Raw genomic sequence first — 23,272 nt, forward strand, 5'->3', positions numbered from 1 at the left:
GGGAACTACAATTCCCAGCGGCCCGTGGAGACGTCCGGTTGCGGCCACAGCGCGCTTGCGCAGTGTCCGGGGATCCTGCTGTGTGATTCCCGCCAATTTTTGCGGTACTACGACAGACAGTGAGTCGCGCCATCCATGGAGACGTTTGACTCTGCCGAGCTGCCCGAACTGCTTAAGCTTTATTACCGGAGGCTTTTTCCCTACGCCCAGTACTACCGTTGGCTCAACTATGGCGGAGGTGATGGAAGCCGGGAGCGGAGCGGGTAGTGGTTCGGTGGGGAGGGTGAGGAGGTGCTGGGAGCGTTCCTCGGAACGACAATATGAAATACCTCCTGTGCGCCAGGCGTTGTGCCAGCGCCTTCGCGTATTATCTCGAGCCCTCCCCACCACCTCAGAGAGGTAAAGGGGCCGAGAGAGGTTACGGTAAGCAGGCACACAGAGGAAGAAAGAGCCGCTGCTCCTACCATTACGTGGTGGGACTCCCCATTCAGCTCCTCGTTTACCTGCCGCGGCGCCTGAGCCCAGGAGATTACTGGGTCGTAGCCGGAAGCTGCAGAGGCGTGTTCTGTATCGGGGACAGCGGGGCATCTCCCGGAAGATGAGAGGTACTGAACTCTTCGCAGCTGAACTTAGTAGTGCTCGCCGAGGAGAGACAGCTTTAGAATATGTCTGCATCTTTTTCCTCATTTTTACTTTTTCCTATTAGATGCAGGATGGTATGCACCTTCAGAGTAGGAACTAGTTTGTTTTCGGGTTTTTTTTTTTAAACATGTAGCACAGCGTTGAGCACAGAGGGCTCATTAAAAATATCTTATCATTGGTTAATGTTTTAATGCCCTGAGCCGAATCAAGTGCCAAATTAACTTTAAAATGGTATATTTATTTTGCAGTAATAAAGAATTACTTTCAACACCGTGAATTTTCATTCACATTGAAAGATGATATTTACATTCGCTACCAATCCTTCAACAACCAGAGTGAGCTGGAAAAGGAGATGCAGAAAATGAATCCATACAAGATTGATATAGGCGCGGTATATTCCCACAGAGTAAGAAATCGGTTTTTTAATGTATTTTGTAGTTTTGTTTTTTAAACCAAGAATGGATTGGTGTTCTCATTGTTTTGAGGTTAAATTTTTAGAATTGATTCTAGTTGAGTCCCACTTTAACTTTTTTGCAAGTAGATTGTAATATTTTGTTCTTTCATACTCCACATTACTGGCTGGAAATCATTTGGAAGTGAATTGGTTGTATTCTCACTAGGACAGAAAAATTGAGTATCTGGCCAAAAGAGTAAACGAGGAAGTCAGCATGGTTTAAAGGAGGATATTTTAAAAGAATTACATTGTCTTCCAGCATTGGAGGTGTTTTGTTTGTTTATTTGTTTTTAAGTAATCTCTATATCCAATGTGACCCCAATATTTAGAGTCACATGCTCTACGGACTGAGCCAGACCAGGACCCCTTGGAGATATGCTTGATTCCTCTATTTCTCTCACACTCCTATATCTATTCCATTAGGAAATCTCTTCAGCTCTACCAGAATATTATCTGAAATCCAACCACTGGTACCAGTACTACTACCATCCTTATCATCTTTCATCTGAATTACTGTAAAAACTTCCTAACAATTTGCTCCTATAGACTCTAGAGTCTATTCTCAAAACAGTTGCCAGAGCAATCCTTTTAAAACAAGTTAGATTCTGTGATTCCTCTGCTCAAAACCATTCTCTAGTGGCTCCCCATTTTGCTCAGAGTAAAAGCCCCTCTCTCCCCCTCACTCATTCCACTCCTGCCACACTGCCCCTGCTCAAGCAGTTTCCACTGCCCAGAACCCATTTCCCTAGATATCTCCTTGGTTCCTTCCCTCACCTCCTCAAGTCTTAACTTTGAGGCCTTCTGCAACCTGCCACTCCTCCTACCCATTGCCACTGATACAGTCTAAATGTCTAGATTAGTGCCTGCCCGAGAGAGTATATCATATTTGTTGAATGAATGAACATACCAAAATTGCCTTTCTTTCCTTAAAAATACACACATGGGGAGGGGCACCTGGGTGGCTAGTCAATTAAGCATCTGCCTTCTTCCTTCAGCGTGGGTCATGGTCCCAGGGTCCTGAGATCAGGCCTGGTGTCAGGCTCCGTGCTTGGTAGGAAGTCTGCTTCTCTCTCTCCCTCTGCCCCTCTCCCCTGCTCGTGCTCTCTTTTAAAAAGAAAAAAAAAAAAAAAACTTACAAAAAAATAAATACATGGGGGGAGAAACACACTCATGGGATGATAGCTTTTGTATGGAACTATTTCTTTTTCTTTTTTTTTTCCCCCAAGATTTATATATTTATTTTAGAGAGAGAGCAAGCGCCCAGCAGGGCAAGAGGCAGAGGAAAAGACTCTCAAGCAGACTGCAGAGCATGGAGCCCAAGGCCAGGCTCAATCCTGTAACCCTGAGATCATGACCTAAGCCACAATCAGAAGTCAGACACTTAACTGACTGAACCACCCAGGTGCCCAATTTTTTTTTTTGGTGTTTTTTTTTTTAAGATTTTATTTATTGGGGTGCCTCGGTGGCTCAGTGGGTTAAGCCTCTGCCTTTGACTCAGGTCATGATCTCAGGGTCCTGGGATCGAGCCCTACATCGGGCTCTCTGCTCAGCCCGGAGCCTGTTTCCCCCTCCCTCTCTATGCCTGCTGCTCTGCCTACTTGTGATCTCTCTCTCTCTCTCTCTCTGTCAAATAAGTAAATAAAATCTCAAAAAAATTTTTTTATTTATTTATTTATCTGGTCAGTTTCATCCTGAAGAAATTTCACTTGCAGCTTCCTGACCTCCAAGCTGGACTAATTGCTCTCTCTAAGCCTCATGGATAAATATAATCTTGTAAGCACCCTGATTTCCTTTTACCTCCTATTTTGGATCCTGTGTTCCCTGAATCCTTTGTTCTCTTTTTGGTTTACTTTTCTTTACATAGAGCACATCCTCCAGGAGCTCCCTGAGAAAAGGTGCATGGAAAAGAAAATATTGGACACTTTCTGTATCTGGAAAATGACTTCATTCTACCTTTGTACTTAACTAGTGGTTGTTTGTAAATCAGTTTCCCTTAGAATTTTGCATTATCTGCTAGCTTCCAGTGTTGCTGTTAAGAAGACTAATGCTGGGCCACCTGGGTGGCTCAGTGGGTTAAAGCCTCTGCCTTCAGCTCAGGTCATGATCCCAGGGTCCTGGGATCGAGCCCCACATCGGGCTCTCTGCTCAGCGGCGAGCCTGCTTCTTCCTCTCTCTATCTCTCTGCCTGCCTCTCTGCCTACTTGTGATCTCTGTCAAATAAAATAAATAAAATCTTTAAAAAAAAATCTTAAAAAAAAAAAAAAAGAAGAAGACTAATGCCATTCTGATTCTTATTTCACTGTGTTGGAACTGAAAGCTCTTAGGATTTTCTACCTAGCCCCTCTGTCCCTAATGTAATAAAATTTCACAATGATGTGCCTTGGTGTCCATCTTTTTTGCATCTATTATGCTAGATACTTGATGGGCTCTTATGATCATGAACTCATGTCCTTCAATTCTGGAAAATTTTCCTTTTATTTTCTAAGATTTTATTTTGAAGTTTAAAAAAAAATTTTTTTTATATTTAAGTAATCTCTATCCCCAACATGGGGCTTGAACTTAAAACCCAGAAATCAAGAATCTCATGCTCTACTGACTGAACCAGCCAGGCACCCCTTTTTTTTCCTTAAATATAATTTTTTCTATCTATAATTTTTCTCTGGTCTCTACAAATCCTAAAGTCAGGTGTTATGTGTCTTGGACTGGTCCACTAATTTTTTTTCCCTTATTTTTATTTTGCTCTACTTTCTGGGGAATTTCCTCAGAGGTTTTCATTTCTGCTATTATAATTTACAAGAATTTTTTTTTAGAGTATCCTGTACTTTTTTCATTGATATGTCTTATCTTTCTGAGAGTATCAGTGATAGTTTATGTTTTCTGTTATATAATCTGTTTTCTCAAAGTCGCTTTGTTTTTCCCTGTTTTTTTCTCCTCTTTCATATTAGAGGCTTTCCTCATAAGTCTGATAATTTCTTGCATGTTGTTTATATTTAAAAATAAAGCACTAAAAAAGCTGATTGGACGTTGTGTATACATGGCTGAGATTTCTTTATTACAGGGTGATCTGGCTAGGCCATTTTTTGGGGAGGAAGCTCTGATGTCAGTTTCTCTAGATCTTTGCTTGAATGAAAACTTCACTTGCACAGGGATCTTTGTTTTGATCACAAATCTTCTATTCCTAGAGCCTGTAATAGTGCCTGGCACTCCTGATCAGATTCTTCAGTGAGGAATCTTCTGGTTTCCTGCATAGGATGGCAGTAATAGGGTATAAAAGTTGGGGAGAGGGCTGGGTCTCAACTTTCCACATGTAAATGTTTGTCCACTTAATCCGCTATATATCAGTACAATACACTTTCTTCAACTGTGCCTATTGTTCCTGCCCCCCACCTCAGTCCAGAGAGACCCACTACTTGAGGTTCTCCAGATAATAATTCAGGTGTCTTTGCCAGGGAAATGAAAGTGCAGTCACCTAGCTCTGCAGAGTAAATGGAAGAATCTGGGGAATTAACTGCTTCATAAATAGATTTTTAACTGATTCTCCTATTTTTAATCTTAGCTTCACCACTACCACACACACTCTCTCTCTCACTCTAGGGATACCCATTATCACCTGAGTTTGGGAGATGCTGAGGTGTAAATTGGATTGCTTATCTTTCCTTACTGAGAGTTTAAAATTCAGCCCTTATGGTTATCCTTATAAAAATTTTAGTGGTATTTTCTCCTCTCTGGTACTTTTTAATTTTTCTCCCACTCTGGTCCTTTTTTAAAGATTTATGCCTTTCTTAAGAAAACCTTTACTATCATTTTTGTGCAGGTTTGGAAAGAGCAAGATAAGTATCTGTATTCAGTCTGCTTTTTTTTCCTCTGGTGGCCCATAGCCTCAAAAGAGGCTATTTACAGGGGCATTTGGGTGGCTCAGTGGGTTAAAGCCTCTGCCTTCAGCTCAGGTCATGATCCCAGGGTCCTGGGATCGAGCCCCACATCGGGCTCTCTGCTCAGCGGGGAGCCTGCTTCCCATCCTCTCTCTCTCTGATGGCCTCTCTGCCTACTTGTGATCTCTGTCTGTCAAATAAATAAATAAATAAAATCTTTAAAAAAAAAAAAAAAAAGAGGCTACTTACAGCTTGAGCCAAAGGCTCAGTTCAAACTAAATTGAGATATTTTGAATTATTGAAAAATTTTAAATACCTTTTTGTTACTTATATGTCCAGTAATAACTAAAAGTCTTTAAAACAGCTTGCAATAGGGCATTAATTATTTGTATGTACTATTCTTCATGAGAAACCTAAAAAAGCCTTATTGGGATTTCTATTGATTAACAAATTTTTTTAAAGATTTTCTTTCTTTATTTGACAGAGAGACACAGTGTGAGAGGGAACACAAGCAGGGGTAGTGAGAGAGGGGGAAACAGGCAGAGCAAGAAGCCCAATGTGGGGCTGAATCCTAGGACCCTGGGATCATGACCTGAACCGAAGGCAGATGCTTAACCAGCTGAGCCACCGGAGCGCCCCAATTAACAAATATTTATTATTCAATGTTACATATCAATTATATCTCAGTAGAACTGGTAAAAAACAAATATCTATGGTAATATGTATTTACCAAAACCTGTTTTAAGTAGATGAACTTTATATTGTCATCCATTCTGGATGTATAAAATCCAAACTAGTGAACTTTAACTGAGTAGAGTTGGCATTATATTATGGGTTTTTTGTTTTGTTTTGTTTTGTTTTCATTTCTCTTTGGCCACTTTCTTTGTGTGGTTAGAAAATAGCATAATTGACAGCATGACAGCTCTTACAGAAACTGATTGATATTTTCTCCTTGTAGCCCAATCAGCACAATACAGTGAAGCTGGGAGCTTTCCAGGCTCAAGAAAAAGAACTGGTGTTTGACATTGATATGACAGACTATGACGATGTGAGGAGATGTTGTAGGTAAGCACTGCATGCCTTGCTGGTAGGGTGGATGATATCACTGACAGTGAGTAATGAAGCCTCTACTCCAGTTCTGCAGACATATGTTCTAAGTGCTGGACCCTCATGACGATGGCCATACGCATAATCGACCGAGCACTGAAGGGCAAGTATTGGCAGTGTCTGAGTGGGGTCAAATGTAAGAATCTGTTTTCCTCTGAATATTTGTCTATGTATACCATTTTATAATCAAATCTCATAGATTTCTAACATGTTTCCTTGAAACATATATCTGGAAAATAAAAGGAGACTAGAATAAAGTTGTAGTTGAAACGCTAATAAAGCTGTTGATCAAACTAGTGAGTTTTTATCCAATTCAGTCTGTATGCTACCCAGAGCACCTCTGTGTGCTAAAAACTGTCCTAGATGAGGGAAATATGAAAGATAATGATTGCCTCAAGTAGGTTATACAGTCTAAGTGACAAATAAAATTGAGGATTACATTTAGTTTAGTAATATACACAAGGTACCATGGGGATAGAGAACAGCAGGAGTACATACTGGAATAGAAAGAAATTAGAAAAGGTGATGATAAGGATGACAATGATATTAAAAAGAGGGGTACCTGGGTGGCTCAGTCAGTTGATTGTCTGCCTTCAGCTCAGGTCATTATCCCAGGGGTCTTGGGATCGAGCCCCACATCGGGCTCCCTGCTCAGTGGGGAACCTGCTTCTCCCTCTGTCTCTGACTTTCCCCATGCCTTGTGCTCTCTCTCTCTCTCTCCTCTCAAATAAGAAAATAAATAAAAGGCTGCTACCTTAAAAAAAAAAAATAGCTAACTCTTGGGATGCCTGGGTAGCTCATTTGGTTAAGCCTCTAATTCTTGATTTCAGCTCAGCTCATGACCTCAGGGTCCTGGGATACAGGCCCACATCGGGCTCCTGGGCGAGGAGCCTGCTTGGGATTCTCTCTCCCTCTGCCACTCCTTGCTTGTGCTCTCTCTCTGACAAATAAACAAATAAAATCTTGGGGAAAAAAAAGCTTGAGAGGAAAAAAAAGGGCATGAAGAAATTCTTGGCAGAGAGAACAGGATAGGTATAGACATGAAGGCAAGACCATGGGAGACAGGAAACTACACATAATTTAGTATAGTTAGGGTGAGTACATGTGGATAAGAGGTAAAAATGAAGCCAAGGAAGTAAGCAAGAGCCAGGAGTTTATAAATTTATTTATAGATTTTAAAATATATTATTTCTCCCCTCCTCAGAGGACTTTGGATTTAAGCATCGTCTCTGGGTATATTCTGGAAGGAGAGGTGTTCATTGTTGGGTCTGTGATGAATCGGTTAGAAAATTGTCCTCTGCAGTACGTTCTGGGATAGTTGAGTATTTGAGTCTTGTAAAGGTAAGATCTGAGTGATACTTTACATTTCTTTGTTTGCTAGATGTTACCAAGCCTGAAATGTTTAGTGAAAAAAATGAAACTATCTTTTATAGCATCCATATTCCAGAGTAGATGACCTTACTAGCAGATCAAATAATCACAGCAGCTACATTTTTTAAGATCTTTCATATTTTGCTGTAAGTATCCTCCTTGTAGCAAGAGGAAAATGACCTTTCTGGTTCAATTATGTCAGTTAATATTGACATAATTAAAAGAATTAAATTCTATATTTTGACAGAATTTAATCTATATTTAGAATACATTAAAAAAATTTTAATTATTTCACTTGTGTCATATACATGAAGTTCTTTTTTGATGGTTTATTTTTCAGGGTGGTCAAGATGTTAAAAAGAAAGTCCATCTAAGTGAAAAAATTCACCCTTTTGTCAGGTCTGTTGGGAAAGAGTCCATGCGGTTTAAACTGTGTCTGATATACCTACGTGTGCTTTTAGAATTACATTGTTACCAATTTCTCTATTGGGGTACCATTTTACTGATAATAAGGCTAGAGTTAATTGAATGACTGTCTTATGCTGCAGTATTCATGATAGGTGCTTTACAGACGTTCTTATTGGTCTTAATAGTAACTTCATGAGGGACATGATGGTATCTCCATTTATAGTTGAAGTAGAACTTAGATAGTATAATTTCTTTGGTACCACAAAAGTAATTGTTAAATTTAGGAAGCATGTCATAGTCTGCCTAATTTCAAAACTCAGACTCTTTCCACTAAATTCACTACTCTAGATGTAAAGAGCATTGCATTAAGAGTAAGAGTTTCTATTCTGTGGCTTTCTAAAACCCTGATAAAATATTAGAGCCTCTATTTCCTTATAAGTGTATGATGGGGAAAACAACATCTGCTCCATCTATCTCAGAGTTGTGGCAAAGATTAAATAAAGCGATAGATGTGAAGTCTGTTTGCAAATTGCTAAGCACTATGTAATTGTTGAGACATTAATGTAAGTACTTCGGAGTAGAAACTGTAGACTATCCCACACTACTACTGATGTATTATTATGTTGTCCTGGCCTGTTTCTACCCTTGTTACATATTTATGATGCTATTCATCTGTAAGTTGTGGAATTTAAGAAGTAAACATTTCTTGAATAGCTATTCTAAGCCAGGTGCTGTACTAGGTTCTTCTCCCTTAGAATGTCTTAGTTAATTCTCATAACCCTGTGAAGGTATATTATTCCCATTTTACATAGCTAATTTGTTTGTTAGCTAATTCTGTTTGTCTTATTAGACTAATGTATGCTCACTAAAAAAAAAAAAAAGATTCAATAGAAGCAAGCACTAACCTCCCTTCTTGGCATGAAAAATTATGCAGCGTATGTGTTGCTAATAGTATTGGGACTGTGCTATTGTTCCTACAGCAAATCTATAAACATAATAAAAAAATTCTTCCAAGAATATGCCTTAGTTGATCAAGATATTCTTGAAAATAAAGAAAGCTGGGATAAGATTTTAGCCCTTGTTCCTGAAAATATCCTTTCCCAAGGCCACTTCTATGTGAGCTATATGATGTATTGATCTATATTATAAATGTGTTCTGCCTACATATTCTCATATACTTACTCTTTTTTTTTTTTAAGATTTTATTTATTTATTTGACAGAGATCACAAGTAGGTGGAGAGGCAGGCAGAGAGAGACGAGGAAGCAGGCTCCCTGCTGAGCAGAGAGCCTGATGTGGGGCTCGATCCCAGGACCCTGGGATCATGACCTGAGCCGAAGGCAGAGGCTTTAACCCACTGAGCCACCCAGGCGTCCCTCATATACTTACTCTTATAAGTTTAATCTTTTTTACAAAAACGTCTCCTGTTTTCCTGCATTTTAGTATATCTAGTCTGGAATACAGTAAGAAATGAGACCATTTTGGAAATAAATTTCCTCATTTTGGAAGTTGCTCCTCATAGAATTAATGGATACTTAAAGAATGCTGAATCATTTTGTCAAAATATGTACAGACCAGGGAAAGGTTTTACATTAAACTATATAGAAGGGACACCTGGGTGGCTCGGTTAAGTGACTGCCTTTGGCTCAGGTTATGATCTTGGAGTTTCAGGATCAAGTCCCACCTCAGGCTCCCTGCTCAGCAGGGGAGTCTGCTTCCCCCTGTGACCCTCCCCACTCTCGTGCTTTCTCTCTCTCTCATTCTCTCTCTCCCAAATAAATAAGTAAAATCTTAAAAAAAAAACAAAAAAACTATATGGTTATTTTGGCATTCTTTCTGTCATATCAGTATATATTTTTACAGGGGACTTTTTTAAGGAAATATATTTAATTAATATTTGCATTTTTGAAAACAATAATTACTTTCTAGTAAACTTTTGATATCCTTGTGAGTAATACATACTGAAAATAAATTGTTCATCAATGGCTCTAAATGACTGTGTTCCTTAATGACTCATCACCAATTCATGAGACACTTCAGCAAAACTTCCCAAAGTATCACAATTCACTTCAGCGTTGGGAATATTTGACGAAAGCCATCAGCTTGCAGGTATATTCCATTGAAATCTCTATTATAAATATAATGTAATTCTTAGTTAAATTCTAATTTTTTTGCTTAGTAAGTTAAAGATCACTGAAAGCCATTTTTTAACCTCTTAAAGAAATCCTCAAAAGTTTCTACTGATCCTCATGCTAGAGTTTCATCTGCTTTTAGGATAGTACCAAAAATGACAAATGTGGACCCTGGCTGGAATGGGAGATCATGCTCCAGTACTGTTTCCCGCGGCTGGACATCAATGTTAGCAAAGGAATCAATCATTTACTGAAGAGCCCCTTTAGTGTTCATCCTAAAACAGGTACAACGTAAAGAAAGCAAAGAAAACTAGAAGAAAAATTAGTTATTTTTTGTTTGAGTAAGCATGTCACTGGGTATGAATACGTATGATAACTAAGTTATTTTTTAATTGTCGACTAGTAGCTACCAGATCAGTTTCCACTACATAAATAATTTTCCTCTGGGTTTCTGAGGTTTAGTGTTGGAACTATAGAGGAACTTAGAAATCCGAGGACAACAGTTCTCATTGTAGAGATGAGAAAACCGTGGTCCAAGAGGTTGATGTGACTTGTTCACAGTCTTAAAACAAATTGTGTCAAAGCTAGGAACAGAATTCAGTTCTTAAAACTTGAAAGTTCTGTGCTTTTCCCACTATGCCTCCTCCCTCAGTTCTTTTTCCATAGTTTTAGCTTTCCTCCTCCACATTTCTCTTAGATATGTTTTGATGGACTGAAACTGACTTTAAAATAAATATAATGGTTGCTATATTGACATAAACTTTGCTTCATCCAACCAGGAGACATATACAGTTGTATGTAGTTGTCCTTTTTCGTCTAACTCTACCACTCACTGTGGGATGTTAGGCTAATTATTCTCTGTGTCTTGGTTTCCTCATCTGTAAATGGAAATGATATAGTACTTAACTCACAGGGTTATTGTGAAGATCTAAAAGGTAAAGTGCTGGGGCGCCTTGGTGGCTCAGATGTTTTGGTGTCTGTGTTTGGCTCAGGTCGTGGTCTCTAGATCCTGGGATCAAGCCCCAAGTCGGGCTCCGGGCTCAGCAGGGAGTCTGCTTCTCCGTCTTCCTCTGCTTCACCCCCTGCTTGTGCTTTCTCTGTCTCTGTCTCTCTCAAATGAATAAATCTTTAAAAAAAATAAATAAAAAATAATAATAAGATGTAAAGTACTTAGAAAAGGATCTGTCACACATTCAATTCTCCCAAGTTGCCTAGTTTCCTTTAATAATCTGTGATGATTCTCTAGTGCATATATTTGAATAGCCCCTTTCTAAACCTATCAACTATGTGTTTTTAGCTTCTTTTGATAATAAGCTTAGTATTTCTTTTTTTAATTTGTCTTACTAGTTTCAGAGGTAGAGTTCAGTGATTCATCAGTTCCATATCATACCCAGTGCTCATTATATATTTCTTTTTTAAGTTTTTGAATTAATTAATTTTTAATTTTTTTAATTTGATTTGATTATTATTTTAAAATTATGTTTAGGTAGCCAGCAGCTGAAAAGTTTTGGGTTTGTTTATTTATTTATTTAATTTATTTGTCACCATAAAATACATCATTAGTTGTTTTTTTTGTGGTTTTTTTTTTTTTTTTAAGATTTTATTATTTAGGGGCGCCTGGGTGGCTGAGTCGTTAAGCGTCTGCCTTCAGCTCGGGTCATGATCCCAGGGTCCTGGGATCGAGCCCCACATCGGGCTCCCTGCTCAGCAGGAAGCCTGCTTCTCCGTCTCCCACTCCCCCTGCTTGTGTTCCCTCTCTCACTGTGTATCCCTCTGTCAAATAAATAAATAAATAAATAAATAAATAAAAAGATTTTATTACTTATTTGACAGAGAGAGAGATCACAAGTAGGCAGAGAGGCAGGCAGAGAGAGAGGGGGAAGCAGTCTCCTTGCAGAGCAGAGAGCCCAATTCGGGGCTCGATCCCAGGACCCTGAGATCATAACCTGAGCCAAAGACAGAGGCTTAACCCACTGAGCCACCCAGTTGCCCCACATCATTAGTTTTTGATGCAGTGTGCATTATATATTTCTTATTATTTTTTAAACCTAATTCTAAAGCTATAGTGGGTATCCCCTTATTCTAATACTCAGAGTTTGGGTAAATAATTATGTTCATAAGTATACACATTTGATTATATTCTTTTCCCATAAGTAGCTGTAGTCTTTTTACACTGTCTTCAAACAACTCCCAATTCTCTTGATTATTTTACTTGTTATTTACCTGGCATCCTTTAGATTGATTATCTCATTTTTGAGATGTAATGAATTTTATGAGGTATCCCAGGTATGGATATTGTGAAAGGGAAAGTATAATGCTGTCTATTTTATTTCCAAAATGCTTTCTAAAGATGCCCAACATATAGGTGTCTGTTCTGATCTCAGCAAATAAACCAAGTTAATGAAATGAACTATATCTATGTTATTTCATTTTTCAGGACTCACTAAATTTGATATCATTCTGTCCTTACATATAAAGATATTAGGAAGAAGGAGATAGAAATAAAAGTGGAAATAAGAACACTAGATTATAGCTCAACATTCTTTCATATCTATTTTTTTTGTTTTTAGGAGAAATTAAAAACAGCTAATGTGGAAGTAATTTCTAGCTATTGTTTTTAACAGATAAGGGGCGCCTGGGTGGCTCAGTGGGTTAAGCCGCTGCCTTCGGCTCAGGTCATGATCTCAGGATCCTGAGATCGAGTCCCACATTGGGCTCTCTGCTCGGCAGGGAGCCTGCTTCCCTCTCACTCTCTCTGCCTGCCTCTCTGCCTACTTGTGATCTCTGTCAAATGAATAAATAAAATCTTAAAAAAAAAAAAAAGGTAAGTCTAACCCTTTTTCTAAGCCTTAGATTAAAATTTGGCCAAAATAACACATAGGATTGTATTTTACAATCATCAGTTTATAACTTTTGGTTCTTACAGGTCGTATTTCTGTGCCTATTGATGTACAGAAAGTGGAACAGTTTGATCCATTTACTGTTCCAACCATAAGGTATGTTCCACATCATTGATCATTCATTTTTTGTTTGTGATTTTTACTCTGAATTTGAAGTAGGTTGAATTAGATCCCTTTCAGAGAGGCAGGTGCTCTGAGGCTATATGACAGTGCCTTTGTAAAGCAACATTTCCTAATGAGTTCCACAGAACACAAGCTGCTATTCTCTTATAAAAAGATTGTAAGTTCAAATAAGTTTGAGAAATAACGATTTTAACAGATAAAATGTTATTTACTGCAAGATTTCCCAGTTTTTATTATGCTCTTATGCATGGAAAACTCGCAAGATGCGATTGTGATTTTTAGAATATCCCAAATTTAGTTGGTCACACACTGTTTTCACAGAAAATTTTGTGGGATTCTTGTGCTATCATACACTGGGTAATGTTGACCAAGAACCAACTTTAAAATTCTTATTCTGGGGGTGCCTGGGTGGCTCAGTGGGTTAAGCCTCTGCCTTCAGCTCAGGTCATGATCTCAGGGTCCTGGGATCAAGCCCCACATCGGGCTCTCTGCTCAGCAGGGAGCCTGCTTCCCCCTCTCTCTCTGCCTGCCTCTCTGCCTACTTGTGATCTCTCCCTCTATTAAATAAATAAAATCTTAAAATTCTTATTCTGGGGGGCTTGGGTGACTCAGTTGGTTAAGCGTCCAACTCTTGATCTCAGCTCAGGTCTTGATCTGTGGGCCATGAGTTTATGCCCTGAATTAGGCTCCACACTGGGCATAGAGACTACTTTTAAAAAACAGAATAAAATTCTCTTATTCTGGAGCACGTGGCTGGTTCAGTTGGTAGGGCATGTGACTCTTGATTTTGGGGTCATGAGTTTGAGCCCGAAATCAAGTATAGAGTTAAAAAATTTAAAAAAAAAATTCTCTTATTCTATTATTTGTAGCTCTCTCTGCCGTGAATTGGATGCCATTTCCATTAATGATGAGGGAAAGGAAGGAAATGAAGCCGAATCTGATATCAAACGTAGAACCAGAGGTATGTTAATATGTTGAAGTCTCACTTTAATATAAGTTTCTTACAAGACATCCTCTGTCAGTCCAATAATTAATTCTCCTTGGATTCAGCCCAGAATGGATCAATGTTTATCATGAAACCAGCTCAGTAACAAATAATATCATAGCAATGCTCTGTCCATTCTTCATCAATTCCCCAAATGGTGCTGTTGAATCCAATCTGAGTCAACAGATATTTACTAAGCAACATCTAAATGCTAGGATTTATGGGGCACCTGGGTGGCTCAGTGGGTTAAAGCCTCTGCCTTCGGCTCGGGTCATGATCCCAGGGTCCTGGGATCGAGCCCCGCATCGGGCTATCTGCTCAGTGGGAAGCCTGCTTCCTCCTCTCCCTCTCTCTGCCTGCCTCTCTGCCTACCTGTGATCTCTGTCTGTTAAATAAATAAATAAATAAATAAATCTATCTTTTTAAATAAATAAATAAATAAATAAATAAATGCTAGGATTTATACTATAAGATTAAATTGTCATTTTGTGTTGATAGTTGTTTGACTCTCACAATTTTAGATTCAACAGCTACTTATTTAACAACTACTATATATGCATGCTTTTGTTCTTTGCTCTTGATATATCCAGAGAATGTTATGGTAAATATATATCTAAACTGTGGTTGAATTGTATACTCAAGAATTTGATGAAGCTGGGAAACTTATAAATCTTCCTGCTAATAGAAGCCAAATCTTCATATACCAACACCCAAAAGACACTCTACAGAACCAATAGAACTTCTTGTGTGGTAGAAATGTAAGGCACTGCCCAGTGTGGTACTCCCTAGCCACATGCAGCACATTCCACTTGAATTGTGAGAAACCTGATTTTCAATTTCATTTAGTTTTTTGTTTTTTTTTTTAAGATTTATTTATTTATTTATTTATTTATTTATTTATTTGACAGACAGAGATCACAAGTAGGCAGAGAGGCAGGCAGAGAGAGAGGAGGAAACAGGCCCCCTGCTGAGCAGAGAGCCCGATGTGGTGCTCTATCCCAGGACCCTGAGATCATGACCCGAGCCGAAGGCAGAGGCTTTAACCCACTGAGCCACCCAGGCGCCCCTCAATTTCATTTAGTTTTAAGTAGCCACATGTGTCTAGTGACTTTTGTAACACAGTGCAGATCTGTGTTATCTAACTGACCTTTCTCAGTCAAATGTTGCCACCTTCTTTCAAAACCCAAGTTCAAATATCACTCCATAAAACAAAACAAACAAAATGACTTCATCTGTTCCAGCTCTAACATAATACCTAACCATAGTATATTCCACTATTAATGTTTATAGTGATTACAAGCACTCTGCCTAAGGTATTTGAGGGGCTTCTGGATCACTCAGTCAGTTGGGCATCTGATTCTTGGTTTTGGCTAAGGTCATGATCTCAGAATCATGAGATTGAGCCCTCCATCTGGCTCTGTGCTCAGCATGGTGTCTGCTTGTCCCTCTCCCTCTGCCCCTCCCCCGCCATCTCTCTCAAATAAATAAGTAAATAAAATATTTTTTAAAAATAAAGTATTGGGGGGTACCTGCGTGGCTCAGTGAGTTAAGCCTCTGCCCTCGGCTCAGGTAATGATCTCACGGTCCTGGGATCAAGCCCTGCATCAGGCTCTCTGCTCAGCGGGGAGCCTGCTTCTCCCTCTCTCTCTGCCTGCCTCTCTGCCTACTCGTGATCCCCCTCTCTCTCTCTGTCAAATAAATAAATAAAATCTAAAATAAATAAATAAATAATTTGAAGAACATCTCCAACATGAAAAATCAGAATAAACTGGAAAAAGGAACTCAGAGAAAACAGATAATGCAAGGAACAAAGAAAACCCTTTTTTTCCCTCTTTTTTTCTTAAGTAATCTCCGCCCAACATGGGACTCAAACTCACATACCAGAGAAGTAAAGTCACATGTTCTACTAACCGAGCCAGCCAGGCACCCTGAAGACCTTTTTTTAAAAAATTATTATCCTCAGAGAATATGAGAAGATAGTGTATCCATGAAGCAATAGCAGAATGCTATGAAAAGAAACATTCAGAGAATAAGAAAGAGGTCTTAGAAATCAGAAACATAATCATTAGAATACAAAATTCAGTGGAAGGGCTAGAAAAGTAAAGTTAAGATTTTCCAGAAAGTACTACAAAAAAAGATAATTATTTTGTTTTTATTTTAAGGAGGAAAAAGATAAAGAAAATCAGAAGAATGGTTCAGGGGATGCCTGGGTGGCTCAGTCAGTTAAGCATCTGCTTTTGGCTCAGGTCATGATCCCAGGGTCCTGGGATCGAGTCCACATTGGCTCCTTGCTCAGCCAGGAACCTGATTCTCCCTCTGCCTGCCATTCCCCCAGTTTGTGCTCACTCTCTCTGTCTCTGACAAATAAAAAAAAAAAAAGAATGGTTCAGGAGGTCTAATACCTAACTATGGGAGTTTCAGAAAAACAACAAACAGAGAGGTAAAAAATATATATATCAAAATTATATAGGAAGCCATCACAGAAATGAGCCCTTTATTGAAAAGGCTCAGCCTGGGTGGCTCAGTGGGTTAAAGCCTCTGCCTTTGGCTCGGGTCATGATCCCAGTGTCCTGGGATCGAGCCCCACATCAGGCTCTCTGCTCTGCGGGAAGCCTGCTTCCTCCTCTCTCTCTCTGCCTGCCTCTCTGCCTACTTGTGATCTCTGTCAAATAAATAAATAAAATCTTAAAAAAAAAAAAAAAAGGCTCCGCCTATTAGGAAAACAGACTGGCACCAAGGCACATCATTTTGAAATTTCAACACATTGAGAATTAAGGAAAAATCTTAGCCTTCTGATCCTTTCCTACTTCTCCTCCCCACAAAAAAGCCACAGTCCTAGGAAGAATGGCTTTGGATTTCTAAACATTGGAAGTGTTCATCTGTTAAAAGTAGGTGCTAGAAAGAAAAAGTGGTTGCCATTCAAGGGGATGGAGAGGTCAGAATTAGGGCAGAAAGCTATTTTTTCCAACCTGTTAGTACTATTTTATTCTTTTTAACAACATGTATACCTTACTTCACAATTTTTTAAAAATATTTTCTCCTGATGAACATCTTTTTCTTTTGTTCAGGGATTTTTTTATTTTTTAAAGATTTTATTTATTTGATAGAGAGAGAGAGAAAGAAAGCATAAGCAGGGGGAGCAGGAGAAGGAGAAGCAGGCTCCCCACTGAGCAGGGCTCCATCCCAGGACCTGAGCCAAAGGCAGTCACTTAAACAACTGAACCACCCGGTTGCCCCTGTTCAAAGATTTTAAAGAGAAATTTTCTAATATAACTATTCAAAAATAAACTAAACTGCCTGTCATTTCAAGTATTCATAAATAGCCTAATAACCATCAGTCAGGGGTGCTTTAGAGATGGTGGGGGGTTGGAATGAGTGATGTGTAAGTTCCCTACTATCGCTTTAGTTTCTGTAATTTTAAGCCTTTGTCCTTTATCACACTAGTACCATTTGTTCCCACCCTTCTTCTTTTTTTTTTTTTTAAGATTTTATTTATTTATTTGACAGAAATCACAAGTAGGCAGAGAGGCAGGCAAAGAGAGTGGGGATAGGGAAGCAGGCTCCCCGACGAGCAGAGAGCCCGATATGGGGCTCGATCCCAGGACACTGAGATCACAACCCGAGCCGAAGGCAGAGCCTTTACCCACTGAGCCACCCAGGCGCCCCTGTTCCCACCCTTCTTCACGAATCCTGGAATGTTCTATTAATGTCTTTTTTCTTTTTCTTTTTTAAAGATTTTATTTACTTATTTGAGAGAGAGAGTGCAAACATGAGCAGGGAGAGGGGCAGAAGAGGGAAAGGCAGAGAATCTCAAGCAGACTCCACACAGAGCATGGAGCCCAGCACAGGGCTCAGTCTCACCATCCTGAGGTCATGACTTGAGTGGAAACCAAGAGTCAGATGTTTAACTGACTGAGCCACCCAGACACCCCTAATTATATCTTTTTTCTAAGTCCCACCTCACAGCCACCTCGCTCAACACTGACAGGTGGATTCTTTGGCCTTATAATTATCCATGTGCCTCTTTGGTCTTTTAATTATATATTGTTTTCTATTACTACATATAGGACTTGTTTTACCAGTTCATTTAAAAACTTCTTAAAACCAAAGAGTTCGGCTTATATTTTTTTTAGAATTTAGCAGAGTACTTAATATATAGTTAGTAAATATTTAAGTGATTATTGAATGCCTGTTACATATTCCATGATGGTGAAATAAACATACAGACTTACAAGCAAGGAGGGGCACCTGGGTGGCTCAGTGGGTTGAAGCCTCTGCCTTCGGCTCGGGTCATGATCCCAGGGTCCTGGGATCGAGCCCCGCATCGGGCTCTCTGCTCAGCGGGGAGCCTGCTTCCTCTCTCTCTCTGCCTGCCTCTCTGCCTATTGTGATCTCTGTCTGTCAAATAAATAAATAAATAAAATCTTTAAAAAAAAAAAAAAAAAAGACAAGCAAGGAGCTTAGAATCTTGAATTAAAGGTTCTAAGTACTATGGGGCTGATCCCAAACCAAACAGTTTCCTTGGTGTATATTTTATATTATTATAAGAAAATTCATATATAAAAGTTTAGGACAAAATACATGGTACTTTCATGATTGCCACAGTTCAGATTATTCATCCTGAATATCCTCGTCAAAATTCCTTTTCTAGTCGTACATCAGATAATGTTTATTAAAGATTTTATTTGAGAGAGAGAGATTTTTTTTTTTTTATTTGAGAGAGAGATTTTATTTATTTATTTGAGAGAGAGAGAGAACATAAACAGGGGGGGGAATGGCAGAGGGAGAAGGAGAAGCAGACTTCCCACTGAGCAGGGAGCCCAACATGACACAGGGCTCCATCCTAGGATCTCAGGATCATGACCTGAGCCAAAAGCAGACACTAAACTGACTAAGCCACCCCGATGCCCCTTAAAAATTTTTTTAAGTATAGTTTCTTTTTTTACTCTTTTGAATGAACTATTATGAGGACTATTCCATCCAGATACAGCACACTACTGAAATCCAAATCTCATCTTGTTCTCAGATTTTCTCCCCTATTGGGTATTATAGATTGTGTAATTAAATAGACGATTAAGATTCTGTATTCAAAATTTTGTTGTGGGGGTGCCTGGGTGGCTCAGTCATTAAGCGTCTGCCTTGGGCTCAAGTCATGATCTCAGGGTCCTGGGATTAAGCCCTGTATCAGGCTCCCTGCTCAGTGGGGAGTCTGTTCCTCCCTCTGCCTCTCCCCCTGCTTGTGCTCTCTCTCTCTTTCGCTCTCAAATAAATAAATAAATAAAATCTTGGGGGGAAAGATTAAAAATTTTTTTGCTGTATACATTTTTTAAAATTTTATATAAATAAAAAAATACCTATACTTAAGGCACTATGACTATAAACTTCTGGTTGTCTCCAGGTAGAATGCCCCTGACATTTTTAATGTTTGCTCTGTTGGTAAAACTATTTATTAATGAAGCCACAATTTGTAAAAAGAAAAAAAAAGAATATTGTATGGGATTTAACATAGAGCAATAGATTATGCTGGTCTAATACCAGAAAGCCTGACTACTGAAGTAGATATGTACATGTGGTTTGGATATTTTCAGGCAACACTGTCTTAATACAGCAGCCACATATGGCTGTTAAGCACTTGGAATGTGGCTAGTATAAACAAGGAACTGACTTTTTAAATTTAATTTTAATTAATTTAAATTTTAAAACTGATTGGGGTGCCTGGCTCAGTCGGTAGAACATGCAACTCTTGACCTCAGGGTTATGAGCTCAAGTCCCATGTTGGGTATAGCAATTACTTAAAAATAAAATCTTAAGGGATGTCTCTCTAAAATAAATAAATATTTTTAAACATTTTTAAAATATTTTTAAATAAATAATTTTTTAATGTTTGGGGGTTTTTTTTAAGATTTTTTATTTGACAGAGAGAGAGAGAGAGAGAGATCACAAGTGAGCAGAGAGAGGGGAAGCAGGCTCCCTGCTGAGCAGAGAGTCCGATGTAGGACTCGATTCCAGGACCCTGAGATCATGACCCAAGCCAAAGGCAGAGGCTCAACCCACTGAGCCACCCAGGCGCCCCAATAGATAAATTTTAAAACTGATATTTGATTCAATTATTAGAAAACATTGAAGTATGTTTAGGAAATTTGGATATGTGAGCCTACTTTTACACTGTCTATAATTCAAATCTAAATATAGATCAAGTATTTCTCATGATAATGTATCATCTAAATTGAGATGTATTTTAAGTACAAAATGCTAGATTTCAAACAGTATGAAAGAGAATAAAATATTTCAATTTTTATTATGTATTAATATTTTAGATACACTGAATTAAATAAAATATTAAAATTAGTCTTACCTTTTTAATGTAGCTACTAGAGTATTTATTTATTTTAAGATTTTTATTTATTTATTTGACAGAGAGAGAGAGAGCACACAAGCAGAGGGAGTGGCAGGCAGAGGGAGAAGAAAAAGCAGGCTTCCTGCACAGTGGGGAGTCCAATGTGGGGCTCCATCCCAGGACTTTGGGATCATGACCTGAGTGGAGGGCAGATGCTTAACCAACTAAGCCACACAGGCACCCCACTAGTAGAGTATTTAAACTACATATTTCTCATTATATTGGACAGTACTGTTCTAGAGAATTCTTTTTCTTATTGTTGTTCTAGAGAATTTTTTTTTAAAAACTTAAAGTTATACTCTGATGTTATTCTGCTTCCAAAATGCTAATTATAATGCATGGCCTTCATAATTTAGATTATAAGAAGACCAGTCTAGCTCCTTATATAAAAGTTTTTGAACAATTTCTTGAAAACCTGGATAAATCCCGAAAAGGAGAACTTCTCAAGAAGAGTGGTAAGACTCTATACCTTTCCTTTTTAGCTATTTAGATCTTAATGTAGGAAGTTTAATCATCTAGTACATGAGAAATTTTAGAGCTCTAGCTTTTGCCCTCCTAAAACAAGTTACTGATTTAGCTTACTATCCTTAGTGTTTTAAAAATTGAGCTACCTTAATTCTATTCAGCAGATACTCATTAGACACCTTCTGTGTATCAGGTACTATGAGGGAAACAAAGATTAATTATACAAAGATGAATTCCACACCATGCCCCCCTGCCCTTAGGAAGTACTACTGATACAAAACAAAGAAGTATAAAATGCTAAGAAAGAGATCTCATCTGACTGAGAGAACCTGAGAAGATTTCGTATGAAAAGAATGGTATTTGAACTCTTTACACTGAGGGGCTATACAGATTCTAATTCCCAACGCCAATATGCCATGCCTTGAGGTATGCATAAGATTTCGTTAAGCAGAGATTTGATAAGGATACAGGAATGGGAAAAGGGGATAGGTTCTTCATTCTTGAAGCAATGGCAAAGGCATTAGATAGGAAAGCATCAGGTCACTCCAGAGGCCATCAAGTAATACAGCTAATATGGAAAAAGATGTGTCAGGCGTGGATGGAACTAGAGGGTATTATGCTTAGCAAAATAAGTCAATCAGAGAAAGACAACTATCATATGATCTCCCTGTTATGAGGAAGTGGAGATGCAACATGAGGGGTGTGGGGGTAGGAAAAGAATAAACGAAACAGGATGGGATCAGGAGGGAGACAAACCGTAAGAGACTCAATCTCACAAAACAAACTGAGGATTGCCTGGGAGGAGAGGGTAGGGAGAGGGTGGTAGGGTTATGGACATAGTGGAGGGTATGTGCTATGGTGAGTGCTGTGAGGTTGTAAACCTGGCGATTCACAGATCTGTACCCCTAGGGCTAATAATACATTATATGTTAATAAAAATATATAAAAATTATAAAAAAAAAAGATGCGGCAGGAATTGATGGGATAGAAATCTGAAGAAGCAGACTGAATCCAGGGTATAGGTGGCCTTTGAAGTCCAGTCTTGAGAGCCTGGGCTTAATTCAGTAGGGACAGGTAATCTAGTAAAGGTTTTTGAGGAATGGAGTACCATGATTTAAAGTTTTATCTAGCAAAATCAAACTAGCAACAATGTGTCTGGGGAGAGGTTAGGGATAAAATAGACCAAGAGGCCAGTTGGCCTATTACCATTAGGACACTGGTACTGGATATCTCCAACAGGAGCAAATACTAGAGCCATCCTTGAGAGTTGGTAATGATTTGGAAGTGGAGAGATGAAAAAGGAAATTAAAAGTGTCACAGAAGCCGGGGAAAGGAAATGTTCAAGGAGATTATCAAGTGTCAAATGCAGTAGAGAACTGATAAAATCATGTTGCATATTGGGACTAAAGGGAGATACTTAGAGGACAGCAGTGTCTTTGAATAAGAGAGACCCAAACATATGTGTAAGCCAAAATGAAAGAAATCAGCAGTGAATATTATTCAGGAGATGGATCAATACCATAGAAAACTGTAGTAGTGTTATAGAAATACAACTTCCTTTCCACTTTATTTTTTAATAATACGCATGATAGTTAAACAGTAGTGCCCAAGATAATGCTGAACTCATAGCAGATACTTAAATATTTGCTTATTGAATGAATAATGATGACTCTGAACTTGGAAAGCCTCAATGAACCTGCCATTCCAACTGGCTATATTAAGTCCTTTGTACTCTTGTTCTGTACTAGCTCAACCCTATAATGTGGGCTTCAGCAAAAGTGAAAGCAAATCTTTATGCATGATGTGAATTTAATAGAAGCATTAAGCAAATCAGAATGTGAAAATAAATGGGATTTGTCTTGTCTTCCTTTACTATCCCTTTGATAACAATCTATTCTATTCCAGATTTACAGAAAGACTTCTGAAGATAACAACTCTCCTCAAACCAATGTAGATATCTTCTAGCTTCAAGAATCAAATACTTCAGGCACCTGGGTAGCTTAGTCGGCTGGGTGTCTGCGTTTGGCTAGGGTCATGATCCCAGGGTCCTGAGATCAAGTCCCAGGTCAGGCTCCCTGCTCAGTAGGGAGTCTGCATTTCCCTCTCCCTCTGCCCCTCCCCCCAAGTCATGCTCTCTCTCTCTCTCTCTCTCTCTCTCTCTCTCTCTTTCAAATAAATAAATAAAAATAAAATCTTTAAAAAACCAAATACATCAAGAGCCATTCAATAAATATTACAGAACCATAATGTGTCTTAATGCTCAAAGCAAAATTTCCTTTCCTTTCCTTTTCTTTCTTTTTTTTTACTTGACAGAGAGAGCACAAGTAGCCAGAGCAGCAGGCAGAGGGAGAGGGAGAAGCAGGCTCCTCACTGAGCAGGAAGCCCCATGAGGGGCTCAATCCCAGGACTCTGGGATC

The 23,272-nt window shown here is 38.8% G+C and overlaps 1 protein-coding gene across 1 annotated transcript; it reads left to right on the forward strand.

Moving 5' to 3' along the window:
- Positions 1-70: 70 nt before the first annotated feature.
- LOC111160220 (DNA primase small subunit) lies at positions 71-22,884 on the forward strand. Its single transcript, XM_022523129.1, has 13 exons — positions 71-238; positions 891-1,048; positions 5,927-6,033; positions 6,105-6,178; positions 7,280-7,416; positions 7,787-7,845; positions 8,835-8,944; positions 9,874-9,962; positions 10,128-10,269; positions 12,912-12,981; positions 13,878-13,969; positions 20,747-20,845; positions 22,761-22,884. Exons 1-13 carry the CDS (start codon positions 136-138, stop codon positions 22,778-22,780), a joined length of 1,260 nt encoding a protein of 419 aa, XP_022378837.1. The 5' UTR covers positions 71-135; the 3' UTR covers positions 22,781-22,884.
- Positions 22,885-23,272: the final 388 nt, after the last annotated feature.

The sequence above is a fragment of the Enhydra lutris genome, unplaced genomic scaffold (genome assembly GCF_002288905.1).
Source record: "Enhydra lutris kenyoni isolate GAN:26980312 unplaced genomic scaffold, ASM228890v2 scaffoldscaffold74, whole genome shotgun sequence".
Classification (NCBI taxonomy): Eukaryota; Metazoa; Chordata; class Mammalia; order Carnivora; family Mustelidae; genus Enhydra; species Enhydra lutris.